Source organism: Anguilla anguilla, chromosome 2 (genome assembly GCF_013347855.1).
Source record: "Anguilla anguilla isolate fAngAng1 chromosome 2, fAngAng1.pri, whole genome shotgun sequence".
Taxonomy (NCBI): Eukaryota; Metazoa; Chordata; class Actinopteri; order Anguilliformes; family Anguillidae; genus Anguilla; species Anguilla anguilla.
In genome coordinates, this window is record NC_049202.1 from 20378163 (window position 1) to 20401613 (window position 23451).

The 23451-nt window shown below is 40.6% G+C and overlaps 2 protein-coding genes across 4 annotated transcripts in view; both read right to left on the reverse strand.

Moving 5' to 3' along the window:
* Nucleotides 1–3139: 3139 nt before the first annotated feature.
* On the reverse strand, nucleotides 3140–9585 carry LOC118221153 (zinc-binding protein A33-like). The gene is made up of 6 exons (XM_035405950.1): nucleotides 9178–9585; nucleotides 8160–8255; nucleotides 7071–7301; nucleotides 4623–4645; nucleotides 4418–4536; nucleotides 3140–3996 (listed from the first exon to the last, which is right to left on the reverse strand). Exons 1-6 carry the CDS (start codon nucleotides 9583–9585, stop codon nucleotides 3434–3436), a joined length of 1440 nt encoding a protein of 479 aa, XP_035261841.1. The 3' UTR covers nucleotides 3140–3433.
* Nucleotides 9586–17899: 8314 nt separating this feature from the next.
* fbxo11b (F-box protein 11b) overlaps nucleotides 17900–23451 on the reverse strand; it is a 31200-nt gene continuing 25648 nt past the window's right edge. For 2 of the 3 annotated variants that reach the window (XM_035405919.1, XM_035405921.1), the window contains exons 20-22: nucleotides 21159–21267; nucleotides 20965–21063; nucleotides 20239–20427 (exon numbers count right to left, since the gene is read on the reverse strand). In XM_035405919.1, the coding sequence (XP_035261810.1) occupies nucleotides 20298–20427; nucleotides 20965–21063; nucleotides 21159–21267 (338 nt within the window). In that variant the 3' untranslated portion in view covers nucleotides 20239–20297. Of the gene's footprint in view, nucleotides 19846–20238; nucleotides 20428–20964; nucleotides 21064–21158; nucleotides 21268–23451 lie in introns of those variants that run through there. The other variant, XM_035405920.1, reaches the window with a different exon arrangement.

Below are 23451 nucleotides of genomic sequence, written 5' to 3' on the forward strand. Positions count from 1 at the left end.
AGGCATATGGTCCCATGTATGTTTTCAGGCTTAAATAGCTATATTTCTTAAAAAGGGTGTAAATATGTCTGAATAGTTATTTGCATTCTACATTTGCAGTGTCAAAACCCAAATTGAAGTTAACCATATACCAAGGGCTGGCAACTAAGATTTGCCCACCAAACATTTCGACAATGGTTATAAGTCTGATCAACCTTGGTCATGGAGGTCAATATGATATTGATTAGTGTGGTAGAAAGAAATTAATGCTTTTTGACATTGGTCGTTTGATAAGTACAAAACACTGATCTATTATAGGTTGAGAAGTGGTTGCACCATGTCTCGAACAGCCTTGCAGCTGATCAAAAAATTGTTTGAAGGGGGTGGCTTCAGATCAAAATTGTTTTTTTTTTTTTTCCAAATTACTAGTTGGTGATCCAGAACATAGCCACTCAGTTAATAAGCCTATAATTCACCGTACACAACAAATTGTGCGGATTATGGGAAATATTGTACATAGCCTTGCTGTCTGTGTGACAATTAGGCTACTGTCGGACAACAGTGTTGGAGAAGCTAAAAATGAAAATGTAGTCAACTAAGCTATCAATCACTCGACACAGGAAGTAGTTAAGCTGCAGCACAGCTACCAATAAGAGAAAAGTCAACTAAAGCTACTTTTAGAAAGTAAACTCCATTGACCTACTTAACTTAGGTTACCTATAGACCAGTGGTCTCCAACCCTGGTCCTGGAGAGCTACAGGGTCTGCTGATTTTTGTTTTCACCTTAAAATCAGCATCCAATTAAGACCCAAGACACCAGGTGAGTTGCGTTAACTGTGTAATCAACTGCTCTAATTGATTCATGAAGTGCAGAGTCACTATGAAAACCAGTAGACCCTGTAGTCCTCCAGGACCAGGGTTGGAGACCACTGCTATAGACAATGCCAGACATTGGCTGTCACTTCTGTTTTTGCTGAGATCCTCTTTAACTACCATATAATTTAATTTATAAGTTCATTTAGCTCTGCATTTTTAAAGCTGATTTTTGGAGAGAAATGTTCAAGATGAGTTCATTCATGTCGCCCCGGACCAAGTCTGTTGAAATTGGAGTCAGACGAGTCTGACTACACAGCCAAAAGTATGTGGACACCAGACATCGAACATCTCATCCAAAAATGGAGTTGGTCCACCCTTTGCTGCTATAACAACCTCCACTCTTTTGGGCAGTTTTTATACTAGATATTGGAGTATTGCTGCAGGGATTTGCTTCCATTCAGCCAGAAGAACATTAGTGAGGTTGGACACTGATTGGACAATTAGGCCTGGCTTGCAAATCGCTTTCCAAGTGATCCCAAAGGTGTTGGATAGGGTTGAGGTCAGGGCTCAATGCAGGCCGGTCAGGTTCTTCCACCTCACAGTGTGCCTAGAGGAATTGTCATGCTGAAACAGGAAAGGGCTTTCCCAAAACTGTTGGGGAAGAACAGAATCATCTAGAATGTGATTGTATGCTGTAGCATTGAGATTTGCCTTCACTGGAGCTAAGAGACCTAGCCGAAACCATGAAAAACAGCCCCAGACCAAGGGGTGTCCAGATACTTTTGGTTATATAGTGTATGTTAATCCAATTTCCTTGTTTCATTTTTATTTTGTGCACAGTGTACAGAGTAGGCACGTCTATAAAAACTCCTTTCTGCCCTGTCTCTCTGCACTGACTGCTTGTGTTGCCTACACAAGCGGCGAAGCATCCCTGCAGCAACATCAACGTTCAGTGACATCACCAGAGGAAAGTGTATCACAAGCCACCGTACACAGAACATTTTGAGAGCAGGATTATAGAGGCTACACAGCAAGACACAAAAGTCTCATCAGCAGAAAGAATCGAAAGATCAGATTAGAATTGCCCAAATAATACAGAAATGAGCCAGAAGAGTTCCGAAGTTTTATGGACAGATGAAACCAAAATAAAACCTTTATCTACGCAATAGAAAGGTGAAAGTGTGCAGAAATGAAAAACAGTCCATCGTCCAAACCACCCCCTCATCTGTGAAATGGAGGAAGTAGTGTCATAGCTTGGGCATGTCTGGCTGCTACTAAAACAGGCTCACTGATCTTTCTTGACGATGTAACAGGGGATGGCAGCAGTAGGATGAATTTGGAACGATACAGACAGATTTTGTTTGGCTATTGTAAGGCCATGAAGGGAGCTGTAGTGGAAACCCGGTGTTTTCCATTCCGGTGGCTCCACCCCCTTCCAATTGCCAGCTCCGCCTCCTTGTTAAACCCACCTGAAAACCATTCTACCTAATGAAGCTCAGTATAAGTAGGAGCCCATAGAGCTGTGAAGGTGTGGGAGTTTGCTTTGTGAAAAGACTGTGTGAGTGCTAGAGATATTGTGTTGGAACCTGTGAATGACCCGTTTTCTGTCTGAGTGCCCGATTACCTTTTGACCCATTTTCTGTGTGAGGAACTGAACCGTGTACTGAACTGTGCTTGTTTTTTGACCACTCTTTCGTCACCATTTGTCTTGTCGGTAAGCAGCTTAGCTGCCCGACTTTAGACAGGGCCCAAAAGACCCGTATAGTTAGACTCACTTGGAGCTAGCGTTTTGTTTGTATTATTTTGCTTGTTTTTTGTTTTCAAAATAAAAGTCCCGGTTACGTTGACCGGGACAACCATATCCGTTCTGGTGTTTGTGTTAAATTATTGCGCCCGTCACCCCTCCCCGATTGCGCCTCCTATCGTTGGGTTACACTATGTACAAGAAATTCCTCCAACCTCATTGACTGGAGCTTCATTCTGCAGCAATGACCTCCAAACTGCCGATGCAACCAAAGCATCCCATCAATGGGAAAAAGTGGAAAGTTTTGGACTGGCCAAAATGGGTTTTAGGCTTGATGCAGTTATTGTATTTAAGGGCCATTCAACCAAATATTAGACTTTATTGCTTTGATTTACTTTCAAGTTCATCAGTTAACTTAATGTTACCTAACCGAAAATGGGAGACTCAACAAAAAAGTGTTGTTTCTGTAAAATGTTAAAACATATACATATGTTAATACCATGAAATAAAAGATGATTGTCTGTACTTCTGTCTCATATTCATCTTTTGATCTCAAATCCACATGCTTTAAGTATATAGAGAAAATAAATGTAACTACTATCATCAAACAGCAACTCTTTTAATTAGGTAGAAAAACATTTGATGTCACAAAAAAGCATCTGCTATATGAAAAAAATATATAGTTTTGTCCAATGATTTGGATCAAAACAAAACCCAGAAGATAGTGACTGTATGGGTACATTATTAAAAATGCATATACAGTGTATTGACTGACATTAAGAAAATGATTAAAGATTAACAAAACATGAATTAAGTATAATTATTAAATTAATTTCCTCTATAATACTCCTCTAGTACAACATCTATAGATCTTTTTTTAGACACCTTCATTTTTTACAAATGATGGGATGACATCACTGTTACAGACACTTCAACTGGACATATTTTCAGGGCGCCATCATTCTTATCATCGTCATTCAAATCGGGACAGAAGAATGGGAACACTCTCTCAGTAAATGTCTTTTTAAAAGTGTAAATGTGGGTCATGTGACTGGAGTCGAAGAAGGACACGTGCCCCCTGTCATAATCCAGCTCCACTCTGATGCTCTGGGGTTTCTTCTTCAGTGTGAGGTCAGTAACTCCAGCTACTCTGTAATCCTTACCGTTTCTTAGCACTATGACCCAGAATCCTCTCTCTGGGCTGTATGATATATTTCCCTTCCTAGTGATGGACCTTTTCACCACTCCTATATCCCAGGCCAATGCATTTCCCACCTTCACCTCCCAGCTGTGTTTCCCTGAGGTAAACCCTTCAGATCCCAACACTCCAAAACAGGAGATAAACCTCTCTGGGTTGTCAGGACATATCTGATTTGTATCTGTGTCTCTTACTGTCGTCAGATCATCAGAGAGCGAGAGAAAGGCACATACAGTATTGGGGTCCAGTATCACAGGAGCTAAAATGTCAAGAATGAAGATGAAAGAGGCGCATTTCAACAACTCGATTCGGATCAGGTGACTCACGGAATATATTATATTATAGATTCAAATTTCTGTTAGTTGCAGCGATTTATGCTTTACATTTTAAACATATTTATGTTATAATTAATAAATCAACTAGCATTTCATAGAAAATTCAATTCACACCATTCACACAGCTAATAAACAATATCATTAATTACGTTTTATATTTTATGTTAATTCTGTGTTTGCTTGTGTTCTGATGTGTCTTTCTAAACTTGGAGGGATTGGAGGCTGGCTGACTCTGTATTGTTTATCTTCAGCACCATTTCAATCTACCGCTTGTTTCTTCAGTTTTATGGGTTAATTAAGTGATTGCAAAAAAACATGATTTCAACATCTGCCCCAGATACTCACTATACTGCACCACCCCCAGCATCTTCTCCCAAACTCTGAACTTCAGGTTGCCCAGATGTTTGGCCACATCTATCAGTGCCCCTGAGAGCAGCTCTGGATCCTGCAGTGTGCACTGGGCTCTGTAATGACAAGCAGGAGTCACTCAAGCTTTGGAGTTAAAAGTGACTTAAACAGACAAGTTGAAATAAGGTGAGAGTCCACATACCTTTCCTTGATGTTCTTGTAGCTCTGAAAAACACAATAACAGCATAATTGTGATAAGATGTATGCATGTATAAATGTATTCAGTAGGGACTATTAACAATAAGTGAGAGAGGAGCCTAATGAAAGTGATGTAGATTTTAACAGTAAACACACGTGAATAAAGGTCCTGTAATGTACAGGTAACTGCCAAAATAAAGGAAGCACTTGAGTAAATGGGGGACAGGAAGTACGTTGAAAGCATGGGCTTCCACACAGGTGTGGTTCCTGGGTTAATTAAACAAGAACATCCCAGCATGCTCACGGTTGTGCATTACAATACTGGGCAGGCCCAGTTTATCATTATTTTGGCTGGAAGAGCAGTTGTTGGGGAACTTTTGGCAGGTGTTTCAGCAAATTAAGTGACTTGCTGATGTTTCATGAGGAACAACGTGAAGACAGCAGGGAAGTCTGAGGGGAAAACATCATCAGGTAGGCACAACTGTGGAAGCACATGCTCCTTAATGTGATGTCTGTGCACTGGTTTGAGATGCAACAGACAAGCAACACGGAATCAGTTGACTTCAAATCTACAGCGTGAGCATGCAGTTTCATCAGTCTGTCTTGAACTTCCTTGTGTTAGTTACACATATGTAATCTACTATGTCATTACTATTATAAAGCAAAGAGTAGCCAAGACAGATCTATGATGAAAATGAAGCCTTGTGTAAATTATACCGTACATTTCACATGCAGCAGTGGGGATATTTTTGCATTGAGGTTCAGCTGGGGCACACTCAGGCACAAGTGTAATGCACATTAATCCTGTAAGTGTGCTCCTTACCAGAACTCCAAAAGAAAACTGAATGTTAACTGTGCCGACAGAGAGTCAGCAAGTATGATAAAGAGACAGTGCTCAGTTGCAAAACATCCACCTGGATCAGTATTGTGTGAAACTTCTATAGAGTGTAATCATGTTTTGTATTGTTGGAAAGACAAAGACAAAGTCATGGGGGACAAGTTTGTGTCTCAGCTACAAAGGTTAACCCAGTATGTTATGTTTACAGAGATCAGGATCATTGTTGTGCTGTTTTGCCATGATTGTGTCTTTATTTGAGGACTTGGGGTTTTGCCTTGCATATAAGGAGAGAATTTCAATGGTTCGGGGAAACTCGTAACGCAAATAGCCTGCAGCTCCAAACAACAAATTGTTGGCTACATGTGGCTACAACTTAACTTAGCATGCAGACATGGAGAACCGGTTTTGTTTTTTGTTTAACCAAACATTGGAATGGGCAAGTACATGTGATCTAAATGACTTTGATATGATTGTTGGTGCCAGACATGGTGGTTCCAGTATTGCAGAAACAGCTGCCCTCCTGGGAGTTTTACATGTTAGTCTCTAGAGTTTACCGAGAATATTATAATAAAAAAAATAAAATAACAGTGAGCGGCAGTTCCGTGGCTGAAAACACGTTGTTTATGAGAGAAGTCAGAGCAGAATGGGCAGACTTGTTCAAGCTAACAGAAAGGCTACACATGGTCAAATAACAGCTGCTTTTTTACAACAGTGGTTCGCAGATGGGAACCACATTGGGTTCCAATCCTGTCGACTACAGTAAGAACAGGAAGTTGAAGCTACAATGGGCACATCTTCACTTGTGATAACTGACCATTGGCAATACTTTGCCTGGTCTTACAAATGTCGATTTTCGCTGTGACATGCAGATGGTAGGATCATAATTTCATGTAAACAGCATGAATCCATGGATCCATCCTGCCTTGTGTCAACAGAGCAGGCTGGTGGAGGTGGTGTACTGGTGTGTGGAATATTTTCTTTACACACGTTAGGCCCCTTAATACCAATTGAGCATCATTTGATTGACATGTCATACCTAAGCATTGTTTCTGACCATGTGCATCCCTTTATATCCACAGACTACCCTTGTTCAAACGGATACATCTAGTAGGATAATGTGCCACGTCACAAAGCACACATCATCTCAAGCTGGTGCCACGAACATGACAGTGACTTCAGTTTACTTCAATGCCCTGCACTGCCCCCAGATATTAATCCATTAGAGCCCCTTTGAAATGAGATGGAGCAGGTTTGCAGCATGAATGTGGCTGAAAAATATTCAGGAACTGTGTGATGCTATTGTGTCAACATGGATCAAAATACCTAAGGAATGTTTCCCGTTCCTTGTTGAATTCTGGCTGTTCTGGAGGCAAAAGGGCGTCTTACACTGTACTAGATCATTTTATAACATATATTTTTATAATGTATGTTTAATAATGGGACGGCACTGTTGCCTCACAGCAAGAAGATTGTGGGTTTGAATCTCGAGTTTCTGTGTGGAGTTTGCATTTTCTGCATGTTTGCCATTGATACTCTGTATCACAGTAACTGTGCATCTCAATATGACTGCAAATAGCATAAACCCAAAACACTGTCAGCAAATCAAGCTCCTACCTTTAAAAAGAAGGCATCTCCAGTGTCCATGACCTTCTCTATAGCTGTGATTTTGTCTGAAAGGATGGAGATGTGTCCTGTGATGTTTTCTAATTTCTCCTTCATGATCCGACTCTTCTGCTCCTCTTCCTCCTTCAGTATAGCTAGTCTGGCCTCCTCTTCCTCTCGCAGGAACTGGTGGAGCTTCTCAAACTCTGCCTTTATCTGTCTCTCTGTGTGCTGGGCCTGACTCTGCAATTCAAACACACAATTTCAAACCTGAAGAGTGTATCTGTTTTGTTATTTATGTGTGGCAGCCAGTGTGTTTGTTCTGCCTGTCAAAAACGTTGGATATCTAGTCTTTAGATGATAACCTTAGAGAAACAGACAATATTATTTGTATGACCAAAAGAATGTATAAAATATCATTCACCTGGCTCAACAAGTTAGATGACGTAGTACATAATAGGGCCAATCACATGCAAGAAACCAGCAACAAACAAAACTCAAATAAAGCAAGTCAATGATAACTCCTCATTAAGGTCTTTTGGCATTGATGTATCCAAATACATCATACATCAATGCCAAAACGCCTTAATGAAGAGTTATCATTGTCATCTAACCTGAGCCAGGTGAATGATATTTGATTGATGACCAGCAATTCATTTTGCTACTTTTGACATGCAGAAGAAAGACATTGGGCCCAAAACATTCATGCATATAAAAGATATATAAAAATATTTTATGGAAGTGCGGTCCTTGTCTCATTTGTACCCTTGAGCAAGGTACTTAACCTGCATTGCTTCAGTATATATCCAGCTGTATAAATGGATACAATGTAAAAATGCTATGTAAAAAGTTGTGTAAGTCGCTCTGGATAAGAGCGTCTGCTAAATGCCTGTAATGTAATGTAATGTAATTTGCATATTTAATGGCGGATTGGCATCCAAGTTCACATATTATTAAGCTGAGCATGTTTCTTTTTATTTATTTCTGGATTCAGAAAAAATGTAAACATATTTCAATTAATCCTCAGTTTGCTGACAGTGTCAACCAAACTTTTTTTGTTGTTGCTTTTGTGTAAAAAGAATTCCTAATTGCTTTACTCACCCTGATGTGTTCTGCTGTTTTATGACATTCATGTTGAATCTCAGTAAACCTCTTCTGTTTTTGTTTAATAAGATTAAGTGCAGGCCTGATTTCCTCCTGGAATTATATAAACCAATTATCACTTACACAAAGACACAAATGGCACAGTTATAGTCAGGCTCAACAGATGCAGGTTAACCTACTGATACATTATTTTTAATACCCCTGCTACAAGAAAAGTGTAACTTTATATGGAAGATGTTGTAGGGAAAATAGCCATTCTATAACTTATATAAAGATTGGCGACACAAAGAAAGATTTCCTCAAAGAAAACAGCAGAAAATGTTATGTTCTTGTGTGTTTTCAATGCAGTTAAACCAGTTAGCTTTAGTATATAGGATTATAAACTGCTTTTTATAGTGGTGTGTAAAACATTTGTGAAGCCTTTACTGTGTAATAATGGTTTGACTCATTGATACAAGGTATATCTTGTCTCAGCCAGTTATACACTCATAGTGGATTTCTGTATTTCCTGGTTCTTGCTCAATTTTTTGTCCTAGCATATAACCAGATATTTAGTATAAAACATATAACATTACTTCAGTTAGGTATTGTCCTTTATCATAATCATTTTCTGGTTTTCAAAGTGTTTGTGTGATCTCTATTTCCACAATTAGTACAGCTAATGTGACACATCATTGCTACATATGTATAAAATGACTCGGCGCATTTCAGTGCTTCCTGTTTGAAGCCATATTCCCTATAAAAGGCCCCCAAACAGTTGTGTCAGTCATTGTGGACTTTACCATGCCTACATTTCACTCATATTAAATAGTACTGAAAACATAACATACTTCAACATGCTTTGAGGGTTGAAAACAACACTTTCAGATACAGTGCTGCTTCTTCCACCGAATGTAATTTACAAGAGCCCACATCACAGCTATCTGTCAGAAGTGAAAGTTTAACACAGAGACATTATACTCACATTTAACTTGGCCTTGAGAATATGAAATAGATTACATTTAAAATAGAATACCTTCAGATCCAGTACAGCCTCTTCCACTGGATAGATTGGGTGGTTTCTGTGTTTTTTTGCAGTATGACAGACGAGACAGAGAGGCTCTTTGTCATATTCGCAGAAGAACAGAAGTTTCTCCCCATGAAGACTACAGCGAGCATCACTCTTGTCTGCAATTTCACTCTCAGTCTTCTGCTTTAAGTAGGACTCCACAATGCTTCTTAAAGCCAGATTTACAGGAGGTTCCTCCATGGAGGCTGTTCTCCTGCAGATGGGACACTCTTGAGAGCTCTTCCCTTTCCAGTACTGCTTCAGACACTCTCTGCAGAAGCTGTGGCTGCATTTGAGGACAACAGGTTCTTTATAAATATCACAACATATAGAGCAACAGAGCTCATCCTCAGGAATCAAAGCTTTAGCTGCCATTTTACAGACTCAGATTCTTACTCTGATACTCTCCGCTTTGTTTTGCGGCACATTGGACAGACCACGCCTCATGTGGTTAAAAACATGATCAGGCTTGTTGTACTCAGTTGTTTTCTTCATCTTACAGGACCTTCAAACTTTGCCTTCACCTGAGTCTTTGTGTACTAACCATTCAAACAAACAGTATTAAACATGAATAATGTATTGCCTGTATGTTTTATTAGGCTGAAATATTTTCCTAACTGATCGACTCACCCCGGTATATTGTCCCTCTCCTGTTTAACTGCATTATGATTTCCTCCTTGAAGGAGAGAATTATGGAATTGGGAAGTAATACTGAGATTGTGAAAAAATGTAATATTGGACATTGGCGGTTTGTCTGTACTGTACATCTATGTGTCCCTCCTCTAAATATCCCTTAATTGTCTAGTAAATCATTTGTGTTAAATAGTATTGTAGTTTCTACAGTACCCAACATTGTTCAAAACATAGTTATTCATTTCTCAATATGACATACTCAAACTATTAGCTTAATTCTATCATTTTAACTCATCAGCTATGTTGAGAACACAGAGTAACATTTAAAACACTATGGACAGCACAATATGGTGTGTATTTTGTGCAGTAAATAAGAAATACTGTAGAGATAATATGTAAAATACAGTTAGCATACAAATAAAATATGATTTATAAATGGATGCAGGAAATATATTTTCTTTAAGAATTAGTCACATTCTGTAGAATGCAAAATGCAGTAAGAAAAATTATCAATATTTGTTGCCAACTCTGTGGTAGTTATTAGTTGTAAGTGTATCAGTGTTTAATTATGTGGATATTGTATAAACACACTTCAGTCAGGACAAAACGTATTTAGGTTAAATATATTAATGTATGTGCAATGTAATTATTTTTATTTTTGGCACTGAATAGGATCAGGATACACATCCCCTACTTAAATGGGATAAATTTGAAAACCCCCCAGTACCTACAAGCAGATCCAAACGACAGGTGGAAGCTGGGATGGTGGTGGGTGAGCGCAATTCTGTAAGCTGGATCAAGCATAGTATGCAAGAAAACTGTGCCGGCAATGAGCATTTTAAACTGCCAGTTTAAAAAAGGCACTCCATTAGTGATGTGTGCATGTGATAGGTTGAGTATGAGAACATGTAGTGACGTGTGTAGGTGATTGACTGTGTATGAGAACGTGGCTGCAATGCAAGAGTTTCCAGGCTGAATTTGTTCCATTGTGTCTTTATTTTAGGACCTTGTTTGAGGTAAACATAGAGCTCTCTAGTTTCAATGGATTGTCTATGGACTTTGGACTATGTATTATTTTTCTATATTTTCATGCAAGCTGATCAATTTCGTCATAAATCAATGTTGTCCATCCAGTTTATTGCGTAAAATTGAAGTGTTTCATTAAGCACCAAGGTGGCTGTGCAGCTTTTCACTCATCGGGTGGGCAGAAAGGGGTTGGAGCTGCATCTTTCATGCAAATATGCCTATTAATTAGAAATAATTCACTTTCGATTGGACAACATTGTCAGGTTCAAATCCAAGAGTAAGCCTTCCAGTGCAGTGAATTAGAACATATGTCTCATGATGAATTTTATAAATTCACTCTGCTATCTCAGCTATCAGTCATTTTACAAAAACAAATATACAGTATAATACATTTTGATTCATAGGAATTCTTTTAACCTGGCCTTACTTTTCCTTCAGGTGTTTAAGACTTTCTCACCTCATTAGATTGTGCATTGCATTTCACGTTCAACTGGTTTAAGCTCGTCAGTGACTAATGTTCAAATACGGCCTCCTGGGGAAAAAGTAATACTGTTTCCCAGGAGTGTACAGAAAGGCAGTGTAATTGCAAGTATTGCAAAATGTGTTTGGGCTGGGAAACACACATGCTGTGATCTGCTTCAGATATTGTCAGAATTAACACAATGTACTGTAGGACCGTAAGAAACCTGTAGGTGGCAATGCTTGCCAATTTATTGAATAGTAATCAGTGCTCTGTTAGATTCATACACCAACGAGGCACTTTGTTACTCTTCAAGAAATAAAAGGGGTAAATGGTGAAATGGTGGATTTAGTATTTTATTTTTCATTTTTAAAAAATCCAATAATGCACATTATATAAAATATAACTTGGTATACCAACTAAAAGTCCTTTGAGAAGCATGCACAAAGCCTGCTGTAAGAGCATAGTTTACAATTATAGTTCAATTATAGCATAGTTCACATTATATACAACTGATGTGAAATTAAATACCTTGAAATTATGCTTATTTCACTGCTTATCAGCGATCAAAAAGCAATGCAATTCATAAACTCTTTATACACTTTTGATGCCAGCCTCATTATGGTACCATGTACAGTCTACAGGCTTAAATAGAAGCATTTCTTAAAAAAAAAAAAAAAATCCTAATCCTAATCCCAATATAGCTGCAAAAACAAACAATTTGAGTTAATTTTGGACCACCTTTGGACCTTTAGTGTAAAATAGCCTACAGACTTTGAAATGTCCTGCGGTCAAAAGACGCAGCATTCCATGGGCTAGCGAGAGCACTGATGTCGTGGATTGGGGATATTCATTGTGCATTGCTCCTGTCACTTTTGAGATTTCGAGGAGAGCAAAAGTGTCAAGGCGGTAACTGGCGGCTTTTACTGTAAGGTGATTCTTAGCTAGCAAGAATGGTTAAACTTCATGCAGGTTATCGCTGTAGCAATACTTAGCTAGCTGGCAGATGAACTCCTAACCCAGTAATGAGTTGGGAAATATGCATCTATGCATAGCCTAGCCTACTACAAGTGAGCCACTGTGCCCAATTATGCTTCTTTCTAGAGCTTTTTGGACAGATGTGTAGGTCTAAGCAAGCTATCGGCCTAGCTAGTTGTGATGTGTTTTGGTCACTGTTTGTTAACATTTCGACTACAGCCAAGCACTGGCCAGCTTGAGACCCGTTCGTGGTTCTGATGTCTACCTTGACCTACTTTCTCAATCACCCAAGTTGTACAACCAAACACACTGTTGACTGTAGAATACATTGGCCTAATGGTGTCGTGTGTGCACCTGTTTGCTTGCTTCTGAAGGCTGAAAGGGGGTCAGTAATAAAAGCAAAAACTTGCATAGGGGCCTGTTGTAATTAGCCTTGCCACTAGCTCTCTTTTTTTCCATGCACAGTAACTTCTTGATGTTACAGAGTTTTAATTGACCACAGTACAATGATGACATGCACGGAAAACAAATCAAATGTGTTATTTCAAAGCAAGACAAGCATGTCTTTTCCACTTTTCATTCAAATGAATTAAGTGTATTTTTTCTGTTCTTATCCTTGTAAGACAAACACAGAATCCGACATTGACGCAACTTCTGCATCTGATATTAACCTCTTGACCACAAGCACGTAATTTGGCATGTGTGCAAAAACAAACAAAAGAACCGAGTCAATGATCTTGAACTCAAAAGTGCCAAAAGCAATGCAGACCTGTAAACTGTATGGCACACGCTGTGCCGTGAATAAAAATTTACCCCTCAAAATCTCTGTTTGCCCCCCAATCACAGCAGTCTAGATTCAGGCCTACAATCAAGTCACCTAATAGCCCCCCAAAAGAATCAGGCACCAGTGTTCACACATCCAGTACTCAAACTATCTTGCTACTCTCCCCCTAGGCCTGCAGGTCAGGCCTCTTATAGAGCCCAATCATTAGGTAATTGGCTGCAGCCGATGTGATTCCAATGAACCACAGCTGCTGCCCCCTGCTGGACAGCACCCCAATTCTCTTCCTGGCACCATATATCCTCTCCTAGCTTCGAGCCCTGGGAGGAGGCAATAATAGAGAGCCAGGAAATCACACCTGTCAATGGCCTCCCCCAGGATGGAACACCAGGTGTCCTGACATTGGTGGCCTGGGTGGACGCATCCAGCAGGCTATGGCAGGCACCTGGCCTGCAACTGCAGCAGGCATTAAGGACCTGTTGTGGCTGTCTGTGGGGGAGTCCCTTCTGAAGGGCTCTCTGGGCAGAGTGACAGGATGGCGTGCTCCATCAGCTCCCCTTGATCAGGCAGAGGAGCTGCGGCCTCCGGTGGTACCTGGAGACAGGGTTGCAGGACACTGGCTTCTGGCAGGTTCTCTGGTAAGGCAGAGTCCCCATGGTGAGAAGAATTTCCAGACCACTCCCAGAACCTGAACCCATCCCACTCGTCCCAGTCCTCTTCCTGCTCTGGGTCCCAGGTCAGGTAGAGGACCCACTGTGGCAGGCTGAGGGGGCTCCTCGGCTGGAAGGCCCACTGCAGCTGCCTGCAGGGGTTCCTCAGGATGGGGTGCCAGACCAACTCCCAGCTGGTGTAGTTTCTCACAGCTCTTGCCCTAAGCCTTTAGCCAGGCATCTTCATCAACTGAAACATAGAAGCATACCAGACGTGTCCCAGGCATGGGCCCAGTTCCTCTGGGGCCCAGACCTACCAGCTGCTGCTGGGGGTGCAGTAGGCCTCTGCCACCTGAGTTAGAAGGTCCCCCAGGCAATCCAGGGGGCAAGCCTCGACATTCTCCTCTGTAAAGGCGCTGGTATAGGGCAGGTGGGGAGGCAGGCTGGCTCGCTGTGACTTCTGTCGGTGGTGCATCTTGTGAGGCAGGACTCACCAGGGGAAAAAAAATTATAATTTTGTATTTTAATTTTTTTGAAAAGCTGTCTGTCCACCAGGCGCGCTACCACTGCATTTTCCACCAGACGTCATGCATGGCTGGGGATGACCTTAACATCACGTGGTGAACAGACACAGAAAGACAGTTGGTAATGTTGCCTTGCCGCCTTTTATTAGCTCCAACTCAAAATAACTCAGGAATACTTGATAAACTAAGAAAAAGGCTAATCTGGCAACCAGAACTTCACAAAAAAGGCAAGCAAGAATTCACCAAATAGCCCCCAAAAGAATCAGACACCACTGTTCACACAACCAGTCCTCAAACTGTCTTCCCACTCTCCCCCAAAACTCAGGCCTCTTACAGTATAGAGCCCAATCATTAGGTAATTAGCTGCAGCCAATTAGTCGCAGCCACAGCACAACACATTACAAAGGAAAAGTGAGTGAGTGTGGAGAAAGGAAGAGTCCATGATCCAAATCACTCCCTCATCTGTGAAATATGGAGTAGGTAGTGTCATCCCTTGGGCATGTATAGCTACTTCTGGAACAGGCTCACTGGTCTTTATTGATGATGTAACAGAGGGTGGCAGCAGTAGGATGAATTCGGAACTGTACAGACAGGTATTATGTAGGTAAGTACAATGAATTCCTCCAAACCTCATCGACTGTTGCTTCATTCTGCAGCAAGACAATGACCCCAAACTCACTGCCTACACAACCAAAGCATTCATCAGTGGGAAAAATTGGAAAGTTTTGGACTGGCTAAGACAGTTGCTTTAAATCTAATCGAGCATGCATTTCATTTGATGAAGAGACTGAAAACAGCAACCCTCAAAACAAAGATCAGATGGAAGCGGCTGCAGTGAAGGCCTGGAAAGGCATTTGCAACAAAGATACCAAATGTTTGGTGATATCAGTAAATGCAGTTATTGCATTTAAGAGCAATTCAATCAAATCTTTAAGACTTTTTTGCTTTGCTTTTAAGTTCATCAGTTAACTTTGCCCAACTGAAAATGTGGTGACTCAACACAAAAGCTGCTGTTTCTGCAAAAAGGTAAACATATGGACATATACAGTGCCTTCAGAAAGTATTCAGACCCCTCTACTTTTTCCACATTTTATGTAACAGCCTTATTATAAAATTGATTAATTAATTTTTATTCTCATCAATCTAAGTCAATACCCCATAATAACCAAGTGAAAACATTTTTAGAACTTTTTGCAGATGTATTAAAAAAAAAAAAAATTAATATCACATTTACATAAGTATTCAGATCATTTGCTATGACACTCAAAATTGAGCTCAGGTGCATCCTGTTTCCATTGATCATACTTGAGATGTTTCTACAACTTGATTAGTCCAGTCCACCTGTGGTAAATTCAATTGATTGGACGTCTGGAGGAAATCAGGCACCACTCATCACCTGGCCAATACCATCCCTTCGTTGAAGCATGGTGGTGGCAGAATCATGCTGTATGTTCCTGCCGCTGATGTTTTTCAGCGGCAGGAACTGGGAGACTAGTCAGGATCGAGGGAACTACGAACGGAGCAAAGTACAAAAATCCTTGATGAGAACCTGCACCAGAGCGCTCAGGACCTCAGACAGGGGGAAAGGTTTACCTTCTAACAGGACAACAACCCTAAGCACACAGCTAAGACAATGCAGGAGTGGCTTCGGGACAAGTCTGTGAATGTCCTTCAGTGGCCCACCCAAACGAACATCTCTGGAGAGACCTGAAAACAGCTGTGCAGCAACGCTCCCCATCCAACCTGACAGAGCTTGAGAGGATCTGCAGAGAATGGGAGAAATACCCCAAAGACAGGTTTGACAAGTTGTAGTGTCATACCCAAGAAGACTCGAGGCTGTAATCGCTGCTAAAGGTGCCTCAACAAAGTACTGAGTAAAGGGTCTGAATACTTTGTAAATGTGATTTGTTTTTTTATTTTTAATATATTTGCAAAGATTTCTAAATCCGTTTTCGCTTTGTCATTATGGGGTATCGTGTGTAGACTGTGAATAAAAATGAATTGAATCCATTTTATAATAAGGCTGTAATGTAACAATGTGGAAAAAGTGAAGGGATCTGAATACTTTCCAAGGCACTGTAAATACCATGAAGCTCATTGTCTGTACGTTTGTCTCATTCATCTTTTGATCTTGAATCTAAACGCCTTAAGTGTATAACAAAAATATATATATTTTTTTACTCTACCACTCTACTTCATTAGGTACAGCTATGTAGTACTGGGTAGGACCCCCTTTTGCTTGCAGAACACAGTTCCTGCAAATTTCTCAGCCACAAATGCTGTGCAAACTTCTCATTCCACTTCATCCCAAAGGTTCTCTATTGGATTGAGATCTGAGGACTGTGCATGCCATCAGAGTTGACTGAAGTCAGAACCATGTTCATGGAACCAGCTTGAGATGGTGTGCTTTGTAACATGGCACAATATCTTGCTGGAAGTACAAAAAAGGGCAGAAGGTGGCCATCAAGGGATGCACACGGTCAGCAACAATAATTTGGTATGCTGTGGCATTCAAATGATGTTGGTGAAATGACATTGGTGTTAAGGGTCCTAATGTGTGCAAAGAAAATACTCCCCACACCACTACATGACCTCCAGCAGCCTGCACCATTGGCACAAGGCAGGATGGATTCCTGCTGTTTACGTGAAAATCCTGACCTTACCATCTGCTTGTCACAACAGAAATCAAGATTAATCAGACCAGACATTTTTCTAATGTTCAACCATCCAGTTTTGGTGATCATGTGAGCTCCACCCATTGTGTGTTCAGAGTTGCCCTTCTGCACACCCCTGTTGCAAACTATTGTTACTTGAACATCTGTGGCTTTTCTGTTAGCTTGAATCGACCCACTCTCCTCTGATGTCTTTCAATAACAAGGTGTTTTCCCCCGCAAAACTGCCGCTCACTGGATGTTTTTTGTTTATCAAACCCTACCCAATAAACAAAGACAGCAGCCGTTTCTGAGATTCTGGAACCACTACGTTTGGCATCAACAAACATACCACAAAAAGCTCTCATCACACGTCTTGCCCCTTTCTTATGCGGTTTTCTCAAATGACTAAACCTCTACATGTATGCATGCTTTATATACTGAGTTGTAGCCACAGGGTTCACTGTTTGGAGAAGGTGTACCGAAGATATTCATAATACACACGCAAACACACACACAATCTGGTTCTTAACGGAATCCTTGTGGATAGATGGATGTACTTGCCATTTGAGAATGTGATGACATAACACATATCTTACAATAAAATACAATAAAAATATATCTTACTGAGCCAATCAATTGGGTAAGATTATTTCGGCCAAAATTTGTAATAGTCCGAGATGCAGCTGCTGACAGTACAGCCACAGCCTCACTAGGTTTAAAGACATGCCCACATTCAGTGTTTTAAAAAAAACCCCAAAAAGGTTGTCAGGAACACACATTGCTGCTGTGAACACCTTAGTCTGTCACTTCCTCCAGGTTTCTCTCCAGTACAGCAATGCTTTGCCAACTGATAGACCAGGAGCCTCAGACAATCTGACTGGTTCAGACAATCAGAGAAGCCAGCATATTTTCTTCCATGTGTCCAACCCCTCACAATACACTTTTCCCATTAACAAACATTCCCAACTTCTGAAACATTCTAATAAAGTTTATTTTTTTATTTTTTTAAAAAATGACCAATTTCCTTTTTTCTTTTTTTTTTTTGGAAATCTTTCATAGGAAATTAAACCCCTTTAATTCACACTAGCATCTACATAATGGTTATTGGATACTCCACAATATATTAAGTCTAGATGTTATGGTACATGCATACACTTCAAGCAGCAGAAGCCACAGTCACCAATACACATGGATGAAGCAAAAAAAATAAAAATAAAATCAGATAAAAGGAAGCTATCAACAGGGCATTATGGGTACACGTCTTTGCTTCAATGTACATAGAAGCTTCAGATTTTATCTCCAGCAATGTTTTTTTTATTTTTTTTTTTATAAATTTTGTTATTTTTTAAACACTCAAACAGTCGGTGGCACCCAGAGGGCAGCCTCCATTAACACAATGTTCTCAAAATGTCGCGGTGACATTTCAGCAACGCCGTGCCGCGGCTAAAAACACCGCAGCGACGTTATAGCGTCATGTCCCAGCTGGCGGAACCATGAAGGCTTGAAATGGCAGCGTTTTCAAGAGACGGATTACACTTCTACAGTGGCTACAAAACTTTAAAATGGGGAACCGCTTAAATTAATACAAACGATAATATTAAAACAACCAATTCACTTAGATGTATCCCCCTGGCTTAATACCCTAACATATCTATGTTTTTCATTAGTTTGTTCACTCCTTGAATCCCTGAAAATACCACCGGGCCTAAGGATTCCTCTGTACATGTACTCAGGAGGCAGTGTTCACCTTTCCATTCTTACAGGCAAACTGCATTGACAATAAACACCACAAATGGCTCCAAATCTGCTGTAAATGTAATTTCATTTAGTAATGAAAGGTTCTGAACAGTATTCACGTTTACGGTCAGACGTATGCTGCATTTAAAAGGAAATGGCCATTCTCTGAATACTTCGTTTCACCAATGCCGAATACAGATCAGATGTACAAATGGTGCCAATGTTATGCAATGAACCTCAGAAGAGTGTTCGGCTGGACACCACTCATTCTTAATGGGCCTTGCTAGGCTGACTAGTAAATGTTCGATACACGTCAAACAAAGACCTTCCTTGGGGTTGCTGTTTTGAAGCGGAACCCTCTTTGTCTGACTGAAGAGCTCAAATGCAGAAATGACCGTGTGGGCGAGAAACTTCGCTTTCAAACGACCGCCTCTCTCAGTCTCATGAAAACCCGCCTCGCCTCACTTGCTTTTTTTTTTTTTTTTTTCCTTTTCTTCAACAACTTACACTTAAAATAACATTGCTGGAAGAAATTTTTTTTTAGTGTTTCTTTTCCAAAATTATTATTTTTTTGTTATTCTCTTTCACAGAAAGAACTTATATACTGGGACACGAATATGATTACAGCAAGCCTAAGGTGAACTAACAAAATAATAATAATAATAATAATAATAATAATAACAATAATAAAAGACATTCAAGTACAGTAAGATTTTTGCTGGAAAATACAAAACTACATGAGAAAAGCATTAAAATCATATTTGTGAATCAGAATAACATATTTTTAAAAAAAAGCTGAAGTGCTAAATCACATCGTTTCTTTTTTATTATTATTTTATGACCATACACATATACCAGCACGCTCGTTGCCTAGAGACAGTTGCCAGGGCAGCAGTGCGGGGATGGCTCTGCTTCCTGTCGAGGAAAGCGCCCTCTCACGCTGTGCTCTCTCTATGGCTCCACACGTCTCTCCATCCGTGTCGTTCTGTACAAAAAACCCGTCGGCCGGACGACTCCGCTTCCGTCCCCCGTGTGACTGGCGTCGGGAGGGGGGCGGGGCAGTGGGAGGGACCGAGGCAGTCTCTCGTTAGCCCCTCCCCCAATTTGCTGCTGCAGCCGTCGCCACGACTCCCCAGTCCTGAGTCAACATATTGCTTCTCTTTGCCGTTCGGGTATCTCTCCCTCTCCTTTTCTTCTTAGAAACAACGCAGGAACAGAAAAGATCAGAAAGGCTTCACATCCACATATATCAGTAAGCTTTTTTAAATTTATATATATATATATATATATATCTATATATAAATGTAATCTCCATTCTGAGCCTGGCAAGCTCTTGCATTGTCCGAGTCTGTATATTTATATATTTATATTTGTTTTTTTTGGAGGTTTTTTTTATATATACTGGTTGAAGTTTCTTTTTTTAATAACCTAGATTTGCGTTTCCTTCTCACGCCATAACTGTACACATGGAGTTCTTCTGGGTTTTGGAAAGGCAGAAGCACTCAGTTTTAAAGGGGCGGGGTTCCCGGGCGGGAATGGGGTGGTTCATAGTGGTGGGTTTGTGGCTTTTCGGGGGGGTGGGTGGGGGGGGGGGGGGGGGTAGGGCAGTGGGAGGGGCTTGGGGGTGTGCTGTGCACGGCCCGCTTAGTTGTGCTGCAGCGTGTTGGACTCTATAGGGGGGGCGGAGTCGTACAGAGTGTCCGTGTCGTGCGTGGGCTCTCCGGCGAGGGTGCAGGGGTTCGACAGGGTCCCAGCGCCGCAGTCGCAGAAGAACCTGGAGGCGAAAACAGCGGGTGAGCGCGCGAGACGCAACGCACTACGTTCCCGCCAGGTTACCAGACAGGTTCAGTTAGATCAGTGATTAGCAGGAGGGTGATGCACTGCCACCTGCAGGCTGTCTGCATAATACAACCCATCACCAAGAATTTGGAGAAAACAGGTCATTTTCAGCAGTCAGCTCTTCTTTCATTTATGCTGTAAATGGGTACACACACTAACACTATGAAATGTTACACGGAAGCTCAAATATTACAGATTCATTTATCATCCAATTTCATCGGCAAAAGCTGCTACTTTGAGTAACAGAATAATCCCATAGTAATTGCAATAATACAAATAATAATGTTGAAAAAGAAATAACAACAGTCTTACTTTCAATAGAAATATTATCCTATGTTCACCTGCTGGAATTACTAAAAACTACTACAAAGTCAACACTACAATTCCCAGTATCCTTTAGCCAGCACAGCTGGAAAGGAAGGAATCACTACAACTCCCAACGTCCTTAGGGAAAAGGAAATGGCACACTCACCTATCATGCCTTATAAACTCTACGTCATGCCCTTGGTGGCACTTCTTAATGCAGTTCACACAGATGGCGTTCCGGTCTGTCGTGTTACAGGTGTGACACCTGAGCGGAGAGCAGAAAGGGGGGGGGAAGAGGTGACCTGGTGAGGTTCTGACACATGTTTGGACAGTGACAGAAGGAGCAGGAGGGTACCTTACCTGTAGAAATCGTGCATTGGGTAGCTGGTGTAGCTGGATATCTTGTAGAGGCACTGGCCTCTGCTCACAGCTTTCTCGATGGCATCCTGGTTGTTCAAGATTTTGTTATCTGTGGGGAGGTAGAGATTCTGTTAAGGAAGGAAGTACCCCAAGGGCGACAGTGCTGAACTCGGCCAAAGGGACCACCGAACATTTCTAGGGTTGAGGTGGGTTAACCCTTTCACACAAGCCCACTAGTGACCAGCAATGCTGAAATAACTCAACTCAGACATTCAGTGCTCCTGCGACCAAACTAGAAGTGCAACAACAAACATGCATTCTAGCTTCATTAGTAGAAAATACAGAACAACTATGCCAAATACTTGGCATAGTTTCTAAGTGCCTTTGTCGTGCACGTTTTCCATTTAAAAAGCACCCCCTCCCTGCAGTCTCATCTGCAACCCCCAAGCACGACATACTCCCAACAGCGACCATCTGGGAGTTCATAAAAAATTTTCTTTCACCATCAAAAATTTGTATTCCGTCACAGCAGCAAGATAAATGAATAGGAATCTTGCCATTGGGTTTTACACATAAAGATGTCCCTTTCAATATTCAGTGGTCATTTATTGTCTTGAACAATCCGTTTGAGAAATAAACACGCAAATAGAAACTGGCATGTGCAAAACCCCACTTAGACCAGAGTAACTGTTCAGTTCATTCAGGTTTGACTGATGACCATTTCATCTAGTAAAGGACAGTACCAGCTAGCCCAATGGCATTCGCCTGTCTCATTTTTAATTTATTACGAGGACTAAGAGCAGCGTGCAGTGCAACAGCTTGAACTCTTACTTCCTCACAGCACTGTGCAGTAAACTGTAACATTTCACGTGGTAATATACAAGCACTTGTTGTGGCAAAATAATTTTTTTTTCCTTTGGTTTTTGGAAGATTTTACTAATTACCAACTCATCAGCATGCCTGAAACAAATTCTCTGGGGCGTGGGTAAGAAGAGGAGGAGGAAACAAAGTCTACCCCGTATACATATAAAGATGTAAGTATTTACTGCTTGTAACATTTCAATTATCTACAGTGTCATATTTTTGATATTGTTACATTCGCATTGGTTGTAAGAGACAACTGTTAGCCTTTGCTAATAATGCGCAGAACATTTGTATTGGGGGCTAACTAACAGGCCTAGCTGTTTGTATAGGGCCATTGTAAGTGTACCATGGGCAGTGTCAGCGTAGTGTAACGGCTGGCAGTGGCCCGCTTTGTTAAAACAATGAAATGTGAAGTGCCTCTTAAGAGGTTTGCGCTATTCACAGATGCAGCGATTTCACAAGCACCTAAGCATTATTTTACATTATAGGAACATTATTTTATTGTAATCTTATTGTACATTATGTGGGCTATTAGTATCTCCACTTGTCACTTAGCACATTGAAATACTCAAACTTAAAATTGAAATTTACCGTGTGCTGATATGTACTAGATGAACGTAAAATTTCCCTTGGGAGCGATAAATAGTAACATTTGCAAATGCTGTCCCATCCCCATGCAACAAAAGATTACATTCCGTACAGTATAAAAAAACACATACAAGAGTGAATGGTTACATATTCAGGTATGTGTTCCACAGTGTGTCAAAATGTTTTTGCATTATTTTTATCAATGTGATATCAATTTTTCATCTTAAACCATCATAAAGGGCACATTTATATGCTTTATAATAGACAAAAAGCATTTTATTCATTTTGGATAGGTTTTTGGACCCCTAGATATCTCAGACCCTATACTGATGAAGAGATGTCATTCCCACTTGAAAATTAAAAAGTGAGTTTCATGAGTCAAAACAGTTGATATAGGAATTGAAAGTGATTTAACCGAGTTATTGAAATATAGGAGTAAGTTATGATTGGCAGCAATTCTCACTAAGGGACACCAGGGTACACTGCTTTTGCTTCATAGATCTCATATCACGTCCACATATCTCCCTTACATTCCGTATCTCCCTTACATTTCGACTAGTGGTCAAGAAGTTTATGATCCAGGACACGTATAGTTTTACCTGTTATACATAAGTGATCTCTTAGTACTTCATTTCAAACTGAAGGACAACTTCATTTTCGCATTTCCGCCAAGATAATTGCGTGTGTGGCACTTTTTTTTCAACATAAAATATTAATATAACCTAATCTAGTATTGCACATGGTACAAGTGTCTTGCTTCATTTAAGCCATTTTCCGAGTCTCTATGATGCTCACATCTGGAGATATAAAGCCTTAAATAGAACACCCCCTAAATGGGTGA

Bases quoted from the DNA above. Each gene is read 5' to 3' on its own strand.
- LOC118221153 (XM_035405950.1), bottom strand. From the start codon at position 9,585: ATGGCAGCTAAAGCTTTGATTCCTGAGGATGAGCTCTGTTGCTCTATA. The intron at 7,302-8,159 runs GTGAGTAAAGCA...TTTGAATTGCAG, and splicing joins AAACAGCAGAACACATCAGG to AGTCAGGCCCAGCACACAGA. The intron at 4,537-4,622 runs GTATGTGGACTC...TTGTCATTACAG, and splicing joins TACAAGAACATCAAGGAAAG to AGCCCAGTGCACACTGCAGG.